This window comes from Tachyglossus aculeatus (assembly GCF_015852505.1).
Source record: "Tachyglossus aculeatus isolate mTacAcu1 chromosome 12 unlocalized genomic scaffold, mTacAcu1.pri SUPER_6_unloc_1, whole genome shotgun sequence".
Taxonomy (NCBI): Eukaryota; Metazoa; Chordata; class Mammalia; order Monotremata; family Tachyglossidae; genus Tachyglossus; species Tachyglossus aculeatus.
Genome location: NW_024044828.1, coordinates 11095222 through 11116721, shown reverse-complemented (window position 1 = coordinate 11116721; position 21500 = coordinate 11095222). Strand labels below are relative to the sequence as shown.

Below are 21500 nucleotides of genomic sequence, written 5' to 3'. Positions count from 1 at the left end.
CTCAGCTATCAGATTACCAAGGCTCAAAAACTGTACTCCACAGGTCAGTGCTTTTCTTTTTTGAATAGTATTGTTAAGTGCTATGTGCCAGGCACTGTTCGAAGCATTGGGGTAGATAGAAACTAATCATGTTGGACACAATCCTTATCCCACTTGTGGCTCACTGTCTTAATCCCCATTTTACAGATGAGGTAGCTGAGGCACAAAAAAGTTAAGAGATTTGTCCAAGGTCACATAGCAGACAAATGGCAGAGCCAGGATTAGAACTCAGATCTTTCTGACTCCCAAGCCTGTGCTCTATCCACTAGACCACACTGCAGAAAATATGGAATCCTGGCAATAGGCCTGTGATTAGAACCAGGTGTTCTAGACTGTGAGCCCACTGTTGGGTAGGGACTGTCTCTATATGTTGCCAACTTGTACTTCCCAAGCGCTTAGTACAGTGCTCTGCACACAGTAAGCGCTCAATAAATACGACTGATTGATTGATTGATTCTCACATGTGTGTGGTCCAAAGGGTCCCAAACATCATGGTGGGTTCAATGGACCTGTTACATTGTAATCTCCCAAGTGCTTACTACAGTGCTCTGCACATAGTAAGCTCTCAATAAATATGACTGATTGATTAATTAGTTATTCAGTCCCCTTTATGCTGGGATAAAGCATACCACATGGACACAAGAATTCCTTTGAAGTGAAGGATTCCAGTGCTCACTCGAACATGGGCCAGCAGGCTCTCATCCAGAATCGTGGGAACATCATGAATCATGATGCCACAAGGAAAGTGAACATGACTGGTTTCTCTTCACCACCTATTACAGGCTTAAAAATGCACTCTCTAGCACAGAGATGGTCAGTGTAATTTCTCAGCTCTTACTCTAGTCCGTGGCTTTAAAAGCAGCACACTCCATAAACAATCTGCTGATTTCCTCTTGTCATTAACCAGTTCCAGGAGAATAATCTGTACTGCTGATTTACTTAAGGCCCTCGTATTTAAACTTTGACCTCTCGATTTTACCAAGTATTAAAGATGCTTTGGGGGAAAAAAATAAACAGAAAATGAAAAATAAAATAATGTAGTAACCAACCTTTTATTGCACCCACAATATTTTGGTCAAGTCCTTTCCGGTTATCATTGAGTCCTCTTTTCCTCTTCCCATTGGGTAAGGAGTTAGCCAAAGTCTTGTCATCAAAAAAAGCACACACCAGTTTTCTAAATAGAAGGCTTCCTGAGCGAGTGTAGTTTGACAGTATAGAGTCCAGCTGAGATTTAGGCATAAACACATCAAAGCCTTCAGCAAGTTGTACTTCTGGCTACCAAAAGAACACAAATAGTAGATTAAAAACAGCAGTCACCAAAAATACTTGTTGGGAATATGCCCAATATGAAACCATCACTAGCAATTGAAGTGTTCATCAACTATGTTCCATTAACATTTATATGAACATTCACCATTTGCAGTTCATCAAGGAGAAAAACTTGGTTATCGGAATGCTCAGCATACTAGGATTATGTCTAACTCTAATGCTTACCTGTCAGATTTTATCCTTCATCATAACATTTAATAATAGAATGGACTAACTATAAAATTAGTTTTTGTAAGAAAAAATAATACAATTGGTAAAATATTGCATGACACCAAATTCAGAAGAAGATAAAGAAAAAACTCTTATAGAGAAACAAAAGCTTTCCAGTGCTTAGAAACATAGAAACACGAAAGGTTGGGTGATTATCTGGTGAATTCAACAAGTTCAAATGACTGACCAAGATAATTCCAATTTTGATTTGGCTGGGTAACCTGGACTGGAGAGTTTAAGGAAAGCAGAATTTAAAGAGAGCACTGTTTTCTAGTGGGAAAATGAATATAGTTGAATGAGTTCAAGTCCAATCAGTACTTCCTAGCCAGATTATTTTTCCAAATTTTAGTAATCTGATCATGCAAAGAAGAGAATTAGGTAAAGCAGCATGATCTGGTGGATAAAGCGTAGGCCTGGGGATCAGAAGGACCTGGGTTCTAATCTTAGCTCCTCCACTTGTTTGCTTTGTGACCTTGGGTAAGTCACTTAACTTCTCTGTGCCTCAGTCACCTCATCTGTAAAATGGGGATTAAGACTGTGAGCCCCATGTGGGACGTGGATGGGATTCAACCTGATTAGTGTGTATTTACCTCAATACCTAGTACAGTGCCTGGCACATGGCAAACACTTAAACACCATTTTTAAAAAAGGTAGAAGATGTCAGAAACCACATTAGAAATAACTTTTTTGCTTGTGCACAAAAGATGACCAAAGTGTGAAAGCAAATTCAATAAATTTTCTATTTGTGAGCAAATTTAAATCTATGTTTGATATGCATTTCCATTGCACTGTTTATCTTTGTAGCAATACACATTTTACAGCTAGGAAAACATATGCTTTTTGAACAAGGTATATATTTATTTCTTCTGGTCTCAAGGAACCTTTAATGGTAATTTCAAGGTAAATATCATTACTTTTGAATTAAGGGTAGGTTCAGAGCAGGCATTATATGCTTTTTTGCAACATCCTTTTTGTTTTCTAAAGTGCCTAATCCATAGCCAGGGAATAGATCCGCTGAGGCAATTATCTGGATAGATTAAAAGGGAGGAGTATTTCCCCCAACTCACTCAAGGGGTATTGTTATAGCTGAATCCTCTAGATAATTGACCCAGTTCTTTGCTCCACCTTGATAGTGAAGACATAGCCAGTGTGCTCCATAAGCATAAACTGAAGCTGGGAATAATGGTGTTGAAAGTTTTCAGACTGCTATTCCTGCTCCTCGCAGGAGGCCTGCAGAACAGGGGTGCTGCAGAAACACTTGAAATCATCTTTTCTGCCCAGAGAATCAACTGATGGAGAGGAGAGTTCATTTCTAACTACAGCCATAATTTACTCATCTACAGCTGAGCTCAAGCATCATGACCGGACTTCAATGCCTAATATTCTGTGGAGCATTTTCCCCTTTTAGATTATGAGCCCCACAAGGGGCAAACAGTATGTTTATTACCCAGGGTTCTGCATACAATAAATACTTAAACAATTCCCTTACTACTTCATATAAGTAGTTCTTCCTTAACCACCAGGTCTACTTGGAAATGATCCATGTGGAAGATGTGGGTAATGAACTGGCCAGAGACTTCACTTGACCACCCACCTATTCCAATCAATCAATTGTATTTATTGAGCGCTTACTGTGTGCAGAGCACTGTACTAAGCGCTTGGGAAGTACAAGTTGGCAACATATAGAGACAGTCCCTACCCAACAGTGGGCTCACAGTCTAAAAATCTGATTCCACAATGGCTGGAAAGCCCCCATTCATGCGTTGTTGCCAAAGAACCAAGAGAATCCAGGAGCAGCAAGAGGCAGAAGTACATATTCTCCCACCGGGACATCTCAAGCAGGACAACCATCTCTACCCCACTGCAGTTTATGGAGGGGAAGCATATCTGTGCTTTTTTCATAAACTAAAAGTTGCTTTTTGGAGAATTTCCCCAGAGAGGTAATTCTGGAGGAAAATCCTCTGGAATCAACTTTAATTTACCCCCAAACTTGCATCAAACGATGGCTGTCCTTGCCAAAGGACAACAGAGTTCAATTCATCTCCACCTGAGCAGCAAACTATCAAGATTCCTTCTTCCAGCTCCCTCTATTCACTCCCAAATTTCTCTTCCTCTGGACTGGAAGTTCCTTGTGGGCAGGAAACAGGTCTACCAACTCTGTTGTACTGTACTCTCCCAAGCACTTAGTACAATGCTCTACACACAGTAAGGGCTTAACAAATACCACTGACTGATAAACCAAATCCCTTAGATGGAGGTAAGGGGAGAAAGCAAAACCACTAACTCCATCATGCCTACGTAACTTTGGGAAACTGAGTTCTTCCAAGACCTCTGTTATAATGTTCCCCAAAGCAGTGAAAGCATTATATTGTACTCCCAAGCACTTAGTACCCACAATAAGCACTCGATAAGCACGATCGAATGAACAAATAAGACAAAAATATATGTATTAAATTATATTTATGCCAGTTGATGGATTCTATTTATACATCTTTTTCTTTGGTATTGCTAAATTTCTTCAGTTCAGATAACCAGGATAAATGAGAACTGACCTAGGAGGATTGTTTCTTAAACTAGTTTCCTCCTAATGTCCATCTGTGCCCTTAAGGAATAATTCATTCCCTAATACTTCAGCCAAGACTGGCAGCTAATACACTAATGTACTGATTTTATTGATTACTGTAGTCATAAGATCTCTAAATGATGACATCCAAGATATGTGGCAGAATTTACAACGTTTATAGTCATCTTTTTAATTATAGTGGTGCTTATGGCTCTACTACAGTTAGGTAGAGCCTGCATTTCCACTATAAATCTTGATTTTCGGGCTTAAATGTTATGCTCATTTCAATTACCCTGAGCAATTTCTAGGTAGAGCTTGCTACTTAGAGAGCTGGTTTTCCAGAAGTATTTTAAAAGTTGTGAATAAAGCTAATTTAAGGATGACTCTCTGGATCATTTATTTGAATTGATGAAAGGGGAGATATTAGCTATGGACTTTATTTTGGCTATATCTATCAATCTCTCAGTTCCAGAATAGAACACTAAGAAAGCCTAAGATATTAATGAAAAATGCAACACAGGTTGCTCACAAATGCAAGCACAATTCCAGGGTGCAGCTTGGCTGGCTAAATTGGGAGGGGTGGACTACAACATTTCAAGACTGGCATAAAATCTAGAAATCAAGGCTAAAAGTCTAACTGAAGTCTGCCCCCTCTCAGTAGTGCTGAATTGACAAATATTACTGCTGATATTTCCGATGGTTGAACTTTAACTTGTTTTCTTTGTAAATTTATTATGTTCTTATTATGGAATCGAACACATTCATCTTGAAATTTTATGTATTCAGTAGAATTGAGCCCAGGAAATTGAAAAGGAATTTATTCGTTATTTTTCAGAATGCAATGCCACATACATTAATAGTTTGTCCCAATCACAAGCTTGGGAGTCAGAGGTCGTGGGTTCTAATCCTGGCTCTGCCACTTGTCAGCTGTGTGACTTTGGGCAAATCACTTCACTTCTCTGTGCCTCAGTTACCTCATCTGTAAAATGGGGATTAAGATTGTGAGCACCACCTGGGACAACCTGATAACCTTGTATCTCCCTCAACACTTAGAACAGTGCTTGGCATATAGTAAGCTCTTAACAAATACCATTATTATTATTATTATTATTAATAAATATTATTATTATCTTCAATTAATATGGACTGATTCAGTTGGTGACTTCCAGACAATTGATATTTGAGTCAGGAAAAAAAATTGCAAATTCCTATTTTTAATTTTTTCCCCTCATTAGGGAATCTTCTACAGTATTTCCAAAAACAGAGGATTTCTTCTATTTTAACCTCTTCCCCTAGAAGATATGATTTCTATTTTAATACCCTTTCTGAGATTTAAGTATTTCTGTGAGTTATTCGTACTTCAGAGGAAGACTGTGAATCTGTAGAGAATGAGTAACAGAAGATCCATCCCCAACTACTAATGTAATTAATAAGTATAATTTCTTTAATTCCAATATTATAGCAGCACACAGAAAAGATACGGCTACTTAGTTAAGTGATCAAATAATTCAATCTTTCATATTTTTAAGCAAAATATTGAGTGACCAAAAGAGGCTTTAGAAAAAAAGACAGAATTTAGCCAATGAAAATGATCTTTTTATGTTAGCATAATGAGTCATTTCAGAGAGAAATTTTATCTTTTACCTTTCTCAAATGATAAATGAGCAAATCTGAGCCCTCGGGGTTTGATTTATGCTAAAGATCTTTAAGATAGGTTCTTAAAATTGTTCATACTTATAGTGAATATAGCATTCCAAAAGTGCATCAGATTTTGGTAGGAGGCAGAGACCCTTTACCAGGACAAAGATGACAACAGCAGGCATTTTGTAAATGTGCCCCAGTGAAAACTAAGGAAAGAATCATTTCAAATAAATGAGACAACCTGCTTTTTCAGGTAATTTTTTTCCTGGAAGAAAAATAGTACTCTCAGAACTCGCAAGGGTCCATTTTAGACTGTAAGCCTTTGAACAAGGAATGTATCTTCTTCGATGATTTGCACTCATTTGAAATTCTACAAATGAATAACAAAGATAAGGCATAGAAGATGCGACCAAACAATATTACTTTTAAATACACATTGGCCAGTAGCCTGGCAGAGAGATTCCCTGAACATGTAATAATATTAATGGTATTTCCTAGGCACTTACTTTGTAACAGTCATTATACTAAGTGCTGGGGTAGATACAAGATAATCGGATCAGACACATGGGGCTCACAGTCTTTGTCCCCATTTTACAGATGAGGTAACTGAGGCACAGAGAAGTTAAATGACTTGCCCAAGGTCACACAGCAGACAAGTGTTAGAGCTGGGATTAGAACCCAGGTCCTCTGACTCCCAGACTCTTGCTCTTTCCACTAGGCCACACAGCATATAGGGAAGGAGGGAAGAGCCAGAGACCTGGGTTAGAGATGGGACCTGAGAAAATGCTAGATCTCCTGGATCCAAGATTCAGGGAAGGAGACAAGTAAATTATCGTTCTTCTGCCGCTGGAAGAATGGGAGTACAGGGAGAGGGTTGTGCCCGGGACTCAGTGGTGGACATTTTCCATGCCCATATTCTTGATACTTTCCTGGAAGATAGTAACCTGGAAGAGTGCTCATATCTTGTTGGCATTTCACTTAGAGATAATAACAATAATTGCGGTATTTAAGTGCTTACTATGTGCCAGGCACTGGACTAACTGGTGGGGTGGATACAAGCAAATCATGTGGGACATAGTCCTTGTCCCACGAGGGGCTACCATGCTCTGATAAGCTGGTTTTGAGGTTATCCCAGAGTCTAAACAGTTCTCCATTCTCCAAAAGCTTGACATTGAACCATCTTACAGGTTTGGATGCCACTTTTCTATATGTTGGTCATAATGATAGCAAAAATGCAGTGTGGCCCAGTAGGTAAAGCACAAACCTGGGAACCAGAGGACCTGGGTTCCAATCCCAGCTCCACCACTTACCTGCTGTGTGACTTTGGATAAGTCACTTAACTTCTCTAGGTTTCAGTTTCTTCAACTGCAAAATTGGGATTCAATATCTATTCTCCCTTCTACCTAGACTGTGAGCACCATGTGGGACAGGGACTGCATCTGGCCTGATTAACCTGTGTCTACTCCAGGGTTTAGGACAGTTCTTGACTATAGTAAGTGCTTAATGAATGCTATTAAAGAAAAAAAGAAACTGGACCATATTTTAAAATGGTCAATCCAGACATCAGCACTTCAAGAGCTTCAGTGACACACATTTCTTAGAAGTTTTTGCTACTGGCTGATGCCTTTGTTGTGCCCTGGGGTCCATCCAAAACTGCTTTCTCTTAACTGGGAAAAGGATAATGCTGAACATTTGCTAGGGAGAAAAGCTTTTACTATGAAAGGATTCAATGACTCCTTTTTCTATATTTCAGTATCACTACCCATTCATGCACTGAACTATCCTCCATAATTTTGGTACCACTGTAATGACCCTTTCCTTCTCAATGATCTCACCCAGGACATCACCACTGCCATATTACACTGGTTCATCCTCCTTGAGAATTCATGATATGCCTTCTCCAATTACAACTCTGTAAGCACCCCCAGACCGTAAGCTCATTGTGGGCGGGGAACATGTCTACCAAGTCTGTTTTATTATACTCTTCCAAGCACTTAATAAAGCACTTCATCACCAAGATTTAACCAACTGGGCTCTTTGTCCCTTCCTGGGTATCACCAAACCTAGAAATTCCTCACCCAATAAGTCATGGCATTTCCCATATTTAACGAGACCTTCATCACACTGAAAATTCTCACTCTCCCCTAAAAGGAGTCCATCCTAAAATAGCCAATCTCTCCCACTGGACATTCTTGTCACCCATGCCCACCCGTGAATAACTTCTACCTCCAGAATGTCCTTTCCTATCTTGGACATATTACCCTATCTAGAGATACATTTTCTGGAACAACTTCTCCCTGGATTTCCAGTTCCTAAATACCTATCCCATCCACCTATCCCCTCTCCCTTCCTGTCACGGTAAATGCATGTCAGAATCCTAACACCTTTCTGCTTTAAAGTAGTAATTTATAAGAGATTGGGATTGCCTTAATTTGACATCCCTTTGCTTTGAAGGTCAGAGGTCCCCACCTAAGGAATTTGATCTCCCATCTATCCTCAGGGGATTGTAACAGGCGAGACTCATTAATGCTAATGAGAGCCACAGATGGAACTCCCTGGTGTAATGATGGGAAAACACACTACATAATGTTATTTTAGTTTAGTTACTTTTTGTGTTGAATAGAGGAAACAATTTGTATATCAGCTATATAATTTAGAACCAAATGCTGATTTATTCCTGCTTTTCTTTGGGGAGCAAGTAATTCTTCAATCACAGACAATCAGTATCTAATTGAGCTTTCATAGACAACTCTGAATGTACTTTATCAAATGTAATAGCTCTTATGATCAAATAATAATCAAGAAATAAAGAAGCAAGAGGTGAGAATGGTGTGATACAAGCATCAGCAACCTAAAAGAGTTTCAGCACCAAACAGCAAAGGAGTTGTTCAGGAAGCAGGCAGGGAATAAGTCAGGATCCCTGGTGGTGGCGGTGGCCGGAGTCCTGTTGGTACTCCAGAAACTTATGCCATGGGAAAGCTCCTTCCACACCCCCATAGATTCCTGTCGCTCTCACAAACAGGGATGGACGGGGAATAATTAGAATATTAACAATTACGTTATTTGTTAAGGGCTTACTATGTGCCAAACACTGTGCTAGAGATAGATACAAGATCATCAGCTCAGATGCAGTCCCTGTTCCACATGGGTCTCACAGTCTAAGGGTTGGGGAGGGGGGAGAATGGATATTATACCCAATTTTGCAGATTATTAAACCCCAGTTTACAGATGAGGCCCAGAAACTGAGGCACAGAGAAGTTAAGTGACGTGCCCAAGAGCACTCAGCAGGAAAGTGACGGGCAGGATTAGAACCCAGGTTCCTTGATTCCCAGGCCCTTGCTCTTTTCACTAGGCCACGCTGCTTCTCTGGAAGGGAAGGGGGAGCCAAATTCGGAAGTGAGGGTCTCTGGAACAGCGACTCCGCACTGGAAAGAGCATTGTAGAGACGGAAATGCCAGGCCTGCCTGCAGGAGCAACGATGCCCTCAGAGCAGTTAGAGCTAACAGCCTGATGTGTCCCTCCCTAGCATGTGCCAACACTGCAAGATGCCAATCCTTTGGGTAATATAAATAAGAACTGAATACTGACGTTCTTGTTATAGCACAGGTAATAAGCAGTAAATTAAATTTGATCCCAAATATTTCATAAAATTGAACCGATCAGTATATAACGCTTTTTCATGCCTGTCTCAATCACTTGAATTTAGAGCTAAATAAAAAGTAGAAAGTCTTGCTGTAAATAACAAATCAAGCAAATCAACTTATTTGGAAGGAGAATTACTTGTGTTTACAGGCATATTTCAAGAAAATCAGTGGCTACATTGAGCAGCCTATATACACTTCAAAGAAAATATTCAAATACTGGGAAAACTAGTGGATGTTTTACCCCTTCAATTTTGCCACAGAAGAAAAGATAAAATACTATAATTATTCCCGCTGAAGGTAAATTGCAATGTTCTAAAATACATCTTAGGCAATCCACTAGAATGTAAGCTCGCTATGGGCAGGGAACGTTTCAGCTCACTGTGTTGTACTGTATTCTCCCAAGCACAGTGCTCTGCACATAGAAAGCATTCGATAAATACCACTGATGATAATTATTAAATTTTATTTTCAAAAATAAAAATACTACTTAACTATGGGGAGTGGAGTTCAAAACAAAAAAAATCAATGGAATCCTGTAAAAGGTGCAATAAACTTTATAACTTTCAAGTCCTCTGCAATACCATCAATGTAGAAATTAGTCTACAAAATCAACTTTGAATAAATAGTCCTTTGCTACTACTACTAATAATAGTATTTTTTAAGCGCTTACTATGTGTCAAGCACTGTTCTAAGCCGTGGGGGTGATACAAGCTAATCAAGTTGGACACAGTCCATGTCCCACATGGGGCTCACAGTATTAACTCCCATTTTACAGATGAGCTAACTGAGGAACAGAGAAGTTAAATGACTTGCCCAAGGTCACACAGCAGACGAGTGGCAGAGCTGGGGTTAGAACCTAGGTCCTTCTGACTCCTGGGCGTGTACTTTATCCCCTTGGCTAAGCTGTTTTCACAGTGGCAATTTATTCCTTGTGAAAAGAAGCATTTTCAAAGTTTTAAATTGTTGGACCAATTCTAGTCCCTCGTGTCTCTGGGGAAATTCTAAATTAGGACTTCATTCTATACAACTTTATAAGAATAGATTACTCCCTTATTTTAAGAACTCTCAACATATTGTAGTTTTGACTATGAAACTGTACTGAGCGAAGAGATACTGGAAAAAAAATTAAGTTTATGTAAACGACTCGTCAGAGGGATACCTGAAAGTCATCCCCTCTGCAACTACATTTCAAACTGTTACAACAGAAAAAAATCTTTTCAGAGCATTAATCTATTATTACATGGAGAAGATGGCACATCAGCACAACCTAATTAGCACTGTAGCATGCATCTATAAAAGAAAATTAGCATGACTGCTCCGTTTTTATTATTAGTTTGTGTTACCAGAAAGGTGTGACCTTATCTGCATGGTTCTGTTCATTTATGCTTATCTACAAAGGATTTAATTACATTCTTTTAGCTCTCTACATTGAGGAAATTGAAAACTCCCTTTTCAAAATTAAAAAATATTAAAGAAATTAGTGGGCACATTTTTTTTTTTTTTACCAGGGAGTTCTTCAAGGTATTTCCAGTCTGGTCGCCAAAGCAGATCAGTCATTGACTCTCCCTCCTTCAGGGTTAAAGAATGGAAATTTTTGCCATTAATGGAGGCAGCAAAATTCAGGGAAAGGAAATCTCCTGCAATCAATCTCCCTTCCTCGTTCCTAGTGTTCTGTAAATTGATGTGGTAATAGTAATCATGGTACTTGTTAAGTGCTTACTGTGTGCCAGGCATTCTACTAAGCACTGAGGTAAATATAAGATAATCAGATTGAACACAGTCCATGTCCCACATGGGGCTCCCAGTTTGAATCCCCATTTTCCAGATGAGGAAACTGAGGCCCAGAGAACTTAAGTGATTTGCCCAAGGTCCCAGAGCAGAAAAATGGTGGAGCCAGAATTAGAACTCAGGTCCTTTTTACTCCTAGGCCCATGCTCTATCCACTACAGGCCATGCTGCTTCACGGGCAAGAAACAGCACTGAGTAGCTGTGGAGGTCAGATGAGTTGAGATGCACGGCCGTGGGTGGAGAGCGGTAAGAGCGGGCCTCTTTGTGGGCAGGGTGCAGGGGCTTATTAAAACTGCAAGAGGAACTGAGGTCAGCTATGGAATGATAAGGGGCAAGAGCCTTCACAAAAAGGTAAAGTGTCAGAACCACCACTTCAATGCTAAATCACAGATTCTACAAACTCTGAAATAGCAACTTACATCGGAGGCAGGTGATTCAAGAACAATTCCAAATCCCAAAACATGATTTTCCTCAGCTGGGATGCGTTCAACTGTTTGGAGACCAGACCTTTCGGTGGCCTCTGTTGTTTTCTTCTCATTCTCTAGCTCGCTGGGCTTCTTATTCACAGTCAGAGGTTCAACAGTCTTTTGCGGCACTTTTTTCTTTTTATTTCTCTTGCGAGAGACAGCAGTTCGCTGGGAGCAGATAAGGGGAATTGGGGGTTGCTGTCTGTTTTGGACACCAACTGTGAACAACAAAAGATAGTTACAGAATTGACGTCTGAATTTTAATTGAGGCGCACTTATCATTGCAAGCCTATGTGGGGTTTTTTCAAATGTGAAACTGAGATGAAGATTCTTTACTAGCACAGTAATGCTAATGTGTAGGGCTGGGAATGAATGTACACCAAACTCCTCTTCCCCCCAGCCGCCCCTCAAATTAGACTAAATGGCTTACATCACAGAAGGTCACAAAATGCAAGTTCTGGAAGATATTTGAAGATATAAAATTCCAAGAGAGATGCAAAACCCCTACCTAAGAAAACCCTGTCATTGTTATTGGAGAAAACAACTATGATCAACTCGAAGAACAGGGCATTGTAAAGAGGATATACAGAAACTTTAGAGGGCCCACAGAAGAATGACAGAAATGGAAAGTAGGCCTTATAAGAGGAGGCTGTTTCAGAAGAGAAGACTAAGAGATTACTTAATAACGGCCTTCGAGCAGATGAAGTTTTTTTTCTCCGAAGAGGATGTTGACTAGCTGCTCTCCACATCCACTGTAAGCTGAGCAAGACTTGAATTAAAGCCGAATAATTTTCAATTGGTTGTAAGGCAGAACTTCTTGATTATCGGGTTGATAAATCATTAGAACAGGCTACCAAGAGTCACTCTGGAGTCTCCATCCTTGGAGATGTTTACAGATAGAATAAATAGCCATAGAAACAGGGGCCTGAAGCAGATGATAGCTCGAAGTCCCTTCCACATCTATGACTGCAATGATTCAGATGAGTTTTGTTCCTATGTGTTTTTGAGGCAGGTGGCCTCTGCAGGTAGGTAGTTATTTCCTCAGAAATACAAAATATGCCATACTAGGTCAAAACAATGATCCATACAACCCAGTATTCTGTCTCCAAACAGTGGTACCAAATAATTTTGGAGGAACAATAAGCTGGTTGTCTTCTTTGGCAATTATTCTCATGGTTATGGATGTATGAGCTAACACGTCTAATTCCTTCCTAATAACTGCTAGATTGTAAAATACTTGAGGGCAGGAATTGTGTCTTATTCTACTGTACTCTTCCCAGAGATTACTATGTAGCTCAGCACACAGTAAGTGCTCAATAAATACCATTGATTGATTGAATATCCATCACAGGCCTACCATACATGCATCTAACTCTTCTCAAGATTCCCTATCAAAACCCAAGTTCAGGCTAATTGTCACAGATCTATTGGAAACTTTTTTGAACCTACTAATATTTCTGCCTGCCAACTTTCTATGGTCACATATTCCACTTGTTCTATGAAAAGACATTATTTTATTTTTTCTGTTCTGTTTTAAACATATGATCTCAAGCTTCAAGAGTCCTACTAGCCTTTGTTTCCTAAATCTGGGGGATTAACAATTCCATGTTTTGCACTGACCACACCGATCATTGTAAACAAGACCTCCTGTAAGCCTTCATCTTTCCAAACTGAAGTCTTCATCAATCAATCAATCAATCAATGGTATTTACTGAGTGTTTACTGTGTGCGAAGTACTGTACTAAGCACTTGAGAGAGTGCAATACAACAGAGTTGGCAGACATATTCCCTGTACATAACGGTCACCTTTTCAGTCTACCCTGTAATTATTTTGGTTGCCCTTCTCGGTACCTTCTCTGTCCCTATTATGTCCTCCCTAAAATGAAATAGTGTGTCTGTTACTAATACAAATGACTTTACAAATCCCATATTTTTAACTAGAAAAAGGAATTCTATGGTTTAAGCACTGACTGGCTGAATTGTTTCAGGCAAGGCTGAGTCCAGCTTTAACTCCCTGAAAAAAATGGGGACATAAATACCTTTGTACATCACAGGGCTACCACGGAAATACTTTTGAACATCACAGGGCTACTACAGAAGGCATTCAGAAATCTTCGGAGGAAAAATGCAAGGGCAATGCATAGCATTATTACTATTTTGACCCCCATTCAAATTATTATTTATTAGCCATATGGAATGCCTATTTTTTAGCACAATAAACCCATGGATCAATCAATAGTATTTATTGAGCACATTGTCCTAAGCACTTGGGAGAGTAAAATACAATAGAATTGGTAGAGATGTTCTCTGTCCAAAAGGGGCTTATAGTTTAGAGGGGATGAAGAATAGATGAAGGGGGAATAAGATAGTAGCATCTTAACAAACTTTACAAATATTGCTAATTGCCTTTTAATTTTACTTTTCCATCAATCTTAAAGATAATATTAATATATTGTATCCATGTTCCATTTGTCCCTTAAAAAACTGAAAACAATTTGCAAGCTAATTTCAATTTTCCCAATTTCTACAAGAAGCATGGAAAAATATATAAATTTGACCAAGCTCCCATAGTTACTGGCCTACTTAATTTTTTTTTTTTTAAAAAAGGATCCTCACACCTTGACCATTTTTTCACCATAGAACTTGTTTTAGTATAATTTAAATCTAAATCCTGGAGCCAATACATTTTAAAAAATCCTCCAACATATTACCAAATTTAGAAGACGAGAGAACAGAAATGCCAATTAGATCACTTTTTATTCTAATGCAATTAGAAGTTCAATGTAAAAACTCATAGCTTTTGGTATATAGTTTACTACCCTATTCTGCAAAGGTTTTAGAAAAGGAAACACAGAGACAAGGTGGCATTTATTTAATGGATTCTGGAAAGGTTTCAGTCACAGATTTAAAGGGTTGCAATTTTTAGTTTGCCATTTCTGTAACAAGGAACTTAAATATCAAAATAAATCATTACTTTCCCATGTGTCTGTTTTCTTAAGTATTCATCTTTAGTAAAGTCCTAATAAATTCTTCCTCTATAAGAATGAGAATATTAAAAAATACCACCATTATCAACCATTCAAGAAATGCTGTTGATATTGACAGTGGTGTGAGAATTTTGCTCTGAGGGAAGCTTCTACAACAAAGCTGGCTCAAGTCTTTGGAAGAGTAAAGGAATAAAGTACTCATCTCCTTGGAGTGGAGGGAGAACAAAAACAAAACAGAAGAACCAGGACTGAGAATTTACAGTAGGAATGTCACTCGGATGGGCCAAATGGCAGTAAATTACAGGAAATGAAATATTTTAAAACATCTTATGTTACCATAGGCACAGAAGGATAACCTTGCCTGAAACAGGTAGCAACTTCTAGGCACATGGGAATAAAACTGAAACAGCTTGAATGCCATAAATGCCAATGTATTATTTTTCCCATATGTTAAACAAGTACTTTCTGTCCTGCAAAGGAAGATTCTGGGTGATTGACAGAGTAAAGCCTTAACCCCACCTGTTTCAAATATATATCAATTATTTTTATCCTACTTTGGAAGATGGAAAAACACAGTTTTTGCAAGAACAGGATTTCTGAAGCCCAATTCCAGCTCCACCACTGCAATGCTCTGTAGCTTTAAGAAAGTCCCTCACCATGAAGCAGACGAAGTATTTTCAGGGCTAAACTCCTGTTGCTACCTGGTACACAGCACTTCAAAGGTAAAGAAATAACCTGCAAAGGGCTCATCTCCCAGCTTTGCCTCAGAGTTTCCTTCGACCTTCAGGGAGTAGGGAGTCAGTCACAAGAAGCCACAATTTCCAGCTACCTCTTGTGGTTTGAAATCAATCAATGGTATTAATTGAGTGCTTATTCTGCGTAGAGCAGTATACTAAGCTCTGGGGAGAGTACAACAGAGGCGGCAGATACATTGCCTGCACACAACAGGCTAACAGTCTAGAGAAGGCTCTAGGGGTTGCAATTCTCTCCATCGCTCTTGATCTTTCCATCCTAGCACCATGACACCCAGAAACAACCTAGCCTGGGCTGCTTCAGAAATAATGTGGTTGCACATTGGGCCCCCAAACCAGTAAGAGTTGTCCTTTTCCTTTGCTTGCTTACATGGATCTCAATGTTAGCCTACTTCAATAAAAAATGATTTTTTTCTATCTTGCTAGAGGTTCCGGAATTTAATTGACTTCTGTAAAGTAGTTAGAGCTCTTAGGATAAAATGCATGGAATGGACACTAAATACCTTCATTTGCATTAGGAGAAATTATCCTGATTTTGATTTGCTAAAGGGCAAATAAAAATGTGTTTAGAAGGAGCTAATAAAGGAACACAGTAAGAAGGTGAGGTGGGAGGAACTAATAATGAAAACACAATAAAAATCCAGACATCAAGATGTCAGGTGTGCATTTTAAGGCCAGATTTTTGTACCTGCTTGAATTTGCATTAATTTTCTCATGGTCTTGAGTTCTTGGAGAATGGCCTGCAATGTTGATTGGCAGTTACAAGTACAGCAGTTCGAACCAACTGATGAATTCACCACTGGAAGTTCTCCTGAATAAGAAAGAAAAGAATGACACAATCCAAACAAAAGAAATAAGAACGGCGGGGAGAGAAAGAAATTGAATGTACGCTGACAAGATTTCGAAGTAAACACTATTATTATGAAACTGTGCCTAAAGAAAACGTACCCAATAATTTTCAACAAACCAAATTTGGGGGATCTGATTTTATCCAATTATAGGAGCTTCCATATTGTAAGAGGCATGCTGTTACCATGGTCTGGGGAAGACTGCATCAAACTGTGAATGAACACAATGCCTTCTCCCAGCAGGGCTCTCTAATGTCAGAGTAGTTGTCTCAGATAACAATAGCACCAAAATGCATTATAAACACACTCACTTCATTGTGCAGAAAACAAAACAACAACAACAACAAAAACAACGGACTTCCAGAGTACCCTTGCAGAGACATGGCAGTTATATATGTAATAAAGATTTACACCAAGCATTACGTGCATACCTAACTATTCTAGAATCATTTGAAAATTACATTTTGCTCCACACTGAGGAACTGGGAGTAAAAATAAAAGTTCCTTGAGGTTGAATTAGTGTGTGGGCGGAGCAGCGGTTGTTTTGACTTTAATGCAGGCAGGATGTAGGTGTATTGATACATCCACAACTGGATAAAGCACATCCTTTATCTCTTATCTTTTTCTTTCTCCCCAACCTCTCTTACTACCTCCATTGCCCTCCCTCTAAATGACCCTCCCACTTTTTCCCCCAAAACCTCTGTGTTCAAACAGTTCAGTGGATGATTCAGGAGGCTGCTGGGCCCCAATCTGTCTTTTTACGTGCACAAAATAATCAATAAAACCTCAACTACCACAGCACCGTTTCTATATACTCTGCATTAGCTTCTGTGACAGAAGCCATTCTATGACTTTAAATTATGGCTAGAAAAGCTGACCCTGACAAAATGACTGTCTGTTCCAAATTTAGAATAGCTGTGTTTTTTGGATTCAAAATGATAAGCAACCTAAGGTGTGTAAAGTTTGAAACTGCAAGTGATCACAGGCAAAACCCATTCACACTATTATCTGCATAACTCATACCTAATGAAAAGTTTTCAGGCAGCAAAAACCAAAAGGCCTATTATCCTTTTGATATGTGGGGGATTTACTTTATAACTCTCATTAACATTAATAAAAGTTACCCATGTAAATCCACCATACCAAGTGCTGATAGGAATATCGAACTCTTCTCCCCATATACTTATCAGGGCAGGAGTCTACTAATTCCATACATATAGGGTCTACTAATTCCACACAGACATAAAAGCGAATTTGATTTTTCTTATCGTCTCTCTTCCAATCACTTATGGCAGCAGAGGTACAAATATCTTATAGAATATTCTTAGTCACTGTTCCAAGTACTACCTTTATCATTTTTAGAGGACAAAAGCAACCCTTTTCAACTTGTTATAAATCATTTTTTAATTTTAAAGAGAACTGCCTTTTTATTTTTATGGGGGAGTCTTCAAACAGTCATCTCCCTCCACCCTGGAAGCATGCCAGCCTGTGAATTTGATAGTGGCTTTATAATAGCTGAAAGAAAAAGAAGACACAGATATATCTCTTGGGGTCTCTGGCTGTCTCATCATCAGGTAGCTCACAAGTCTTTCTTCCATTTGAACTAGTTGCAACAGACTATGGCTATATAATAAATTTCAAAAATATTGTATTTTACTCCTAAAGGACATCAACTTACAAAAAAATAATTTCTGCTATATTAAAATGCACAGGGCAGAACATGTCCCCATTTCCTACGCATCTTCAGGATTCTATAAAGAAAATGGAAATACTTTTTCTCTGCTCCCCATTCTTATTTCTCCTTATAAACCTGAAAGTACCTCAAGAAGAGGAAGTCCTCTTCTTGAGGAAGTTTCAGGTTTACCTGTACATGATCTATACATAGTGATGGACAATAGGTATGGGTGGGGACATCCATGAATAACCAGCAATAATTTGTCTTTTTTTAGTTTATACTTTGTATTTAAGTTTTTCTAACAACTGGGTAATAGGATTCATTCAATCATATTTATTGAGCACTTACTGTGTGCATAGCACTGTACTAAGTGCTTGGAAAGTACAGTTCAGCAACAGGTAGAGACAATCCCTACCCAAAGGATGGAAGGAATTGTCTAGGAAGGGAATTATTTTCAGCTCTGATCAAAGATAATAATGCCGGATTTAATAGTTGGAATTTCAGATTAAGGCAACACTAGACCCAGGGTAATAAAGTCCACCACTTAGTTATGAATTCATAGTAGTAGCAAACACTGTTTTGACAAAGAAACCCAGTGAAGTAAAAGGAAATATGAATTAAAACACGAATCTTTAGAAAGTCGTCCTTACCAACTAAAATTCATCTATCTCATACAGAGCATGAGCTACTTCTATCAATCAAAACTTTCCATCCTTACTGCCCAAGCTAAAGTGAATTGTAACTAAAAAATTGGAAGGGTGGGATAAACTGTTCTAATGGATAGAAGGGAAAATTTCTCTTAGGAAATTCTCACCTTTAATATGGAACTCCAGTTGGGAACAACTGCATAAAAAAACAAAACACTTCATTCTCAGTTTAATTTCAATAATTCTTCAATTACAAATTATCCTTCCTTTCTCCTCACTAAGTTCCCCTACTCTTCTACTACAATAACTGTGGCAGGTGGTTGACTTGGTCAGAGCTGAATTTCTACTGTGAAAATTAAAAATCACAAAGCCACAAAGAAATCATAAAAATACCCCACCCATGTAACCCACCGCAGCAATAATCATGCGATATGGGTCATACCATTGGATCCTATAGCAGTTTTGGGTTGATTCTGGAATGACTTTGATCGGGTTCCATACTGCCCTGAGAAATGGCCAACTGGAGGTACTATTTCAGTCCAGGCACCACTTGAGGAAGGACGAAGAGTCTGTCGGGCTTCTGCTGAGGAGTTCAACCGCGGAGCCCAAACTAAGTCTAAATCTTGAGGTTCTTCCTTTAATTTTTCTCCTTCCTTGCCAACACGCTGATAGATTCTTCCAGTGCTGTCATTTAGTAGTCTTCTCATCCCAGTAATTTGCTTTTTAATTTCCATGCTTTCATCTCCTAATGAAAATAGGAGCCAGAGTTAACAAGAGAAATGAACGAAAACGGGGGGGGGGGGAGGGAAGGAGGCTGACCTCACCCACACTCGTCCTAGGGGTTGGTGCTTAAAAAAGGACTAGATCTTGAAAAAGAAGACTGGAATTACAGTATCAACCTTTCCAGTTGGAAGAGTTTGATCAGATTCCAATGCACCTCTTGATCAAGGATTAGGGGTGATTTTGCCCCATAGAGATTGGTCCTGTGGAAACAACACTAATAGCTAATGTTTCACCCCCACAATATTTGGGCAAAGCCAGCGACCCCTTTGAGTCAGGTAAAGACCAATCAATCAATCGTATGTACTGAGGGCTTACTGTGTGCAGAGCACTGTACTAAGCACTTGGGAGAGTACAAGTAAGCAGATGCTTCCCAAATCTCGATCTCCAGACCGATCTCTCTCCCTCTCTGCAGTTTCACATTTCCTCCTGCCTTCAAAACATCTCTACTGGGTTGCCCTGGCATCACCTCACACTTAACATCACCTCACCTAAACAGAACTTCTTATCTTCCTCCCCAAACCCTGTCCTCCCCATGTCTTTCCCATCACTGTAGACAGCAGCACCATACTTCCTGTCTCAAAAGCCCATCACCTTGGCATTATCCTTTTCTCCTCTTTCTCATTCAACCCACATATTCGATCTAGCAATAAATCCTGTCAGTTTGATCTATATATCACTGAAATCTGCCCTTTCCTCTCCAAACTACTACCATGTTAATCCAAGCACTTATCATATCCCACCTTGATTACTGTAACAGCTTCCTTGCTGCCCTCCCTACCTCTTGTCTCTCCCAATTCAGTCCACAATTCATTCTATTGCCTGGATTATTTTTCTATAAAAATGTTCAGTCCATGTTTCCCCACTCCTCAAGAACCTCCAGTAGTTGCCCATCTACCTCTGCATCAAACAGAAACTCCTTCCCATCAGCTTTAAGGCACTCAAGCATCTTGCCCTCTCCTACCTCACCACTCTCCTACTATAACCCAGCAGGTTGAACTAGTGGATAAGAGCATGGGCCTGGGAATCAGAAGGAACTGGGCTCTAGTCCTGGCTCCACCACTGATCTGCTGTGTGACCTTAGGCAAGTCACTTAACTTCTCTGTTCTTCAGTTACCTCATCTGTATAATGAGGACTATGACTGTGATCCGTGAGCCCCATGTGGGACATGGACTGTGTCCAACCTGATTACCTTGTATCGACCCCAGCACTTAGAACAGTGCCTGGAACACAGTAAGCACTTAAAACACCCTCCCTTTTCATATCCAACAAAAATTACCATGCCCACTTTCAAAGCCTCACTGAAGACACATCTCTTCCAAGAGGCCTTCCCTGGCTAAGCCCTCATTTCCTCTTTTACTACTCCCACCTGCATTGCCCTGACTTGCTTCCTTTATTCACCACCCCGACAGGACTTATGTATGCATGTGTATATATGTATATACACACACACATATGTACATTTATACACACACACATATATACATATGTATCCATAATTTATTCATTTATATTAATGTCTGTCTCCCCCTCTGGACTGTAAGCTCACTGTGGGAAAGGAATGTGTCTGTTATACTGTTGTGCTGTACTTCCCCAAGCAATTAGCACAGTGCCTTGTACACAGTAAGTGCTCAATAAATACGATTGATGACAATATAACATAAATGGTAGACATGTTCCCTGACCACAGAGAGCTTCCAGTCTAGAGACCAGAAATAGAGCTGCTATTCCCAGTCCAGGCCAAAAACCTAGCAGGCTTCCTCTCACCCCTGCCGAACAGCCCTACCCTGAATGGAGCCTGGTGAGGAAGGAACGTGGAGGACCCACCTCACCCAGCCTGGCTAGGCTGTCTGGTATGTGCTCCAGGGCTGAGGAGCCCTCTGCAAACTCCACAGTGACCAAACCTCAGTGGGCCCACCCTAGGCTAGGAATCTTTTGACTAAAGAGCACCCTTTCCTTCCCTCTTTCCTCAGGTGAAAAGTTCCCATCTCCATAAAGAGGTTTCCCCAAATCGTTTCCTCCAACACAGGCTTCCACATTCTTGCTTTGGGGATAAGAAACTGTCTTCTGCTCCGGCGAGATCACCATTCCAAGGACAAGGACAATCAATCAATCAATCAATCGTATTT

General features: G+C 39.6%; 1 protein-coding gene across 4 annotated transcripts in view; it reads right to left on the bottom strand.

Moving 5' to 3' along the window:
- The window catches only part of BEND7 (BEN domain containing 7), a 65772-nt gene that overhangs the window by 25915 nt on the left and 18357 nt on the right, over window positions 1-21500 (bottom strand). For all 4 annotated transcript variants that reach the window (XM_038741525.1, XM_038741527.1, XM_038741528.1 and 1 more), the window contains 4 exons: window positions 19033-19335; window positions 16109-16231; window positions 11634-11899; window positions 1089-1314 (listed from right to left, as the gene is read on the bottom strand). In XM_038741525.1, coding sequence (XP_038597453.1) covers window positions 1089-1314; window positions 11634-11899; window positions 16109-16231; window positions 19033-19335 — 918 coding nt within the window. The remainder of the gene's footprint in view (window positions 1-1088; window positions 1315-11633; window positions 11900-16108; window positions 16232-19032; window positions 19336-21500) is intronic.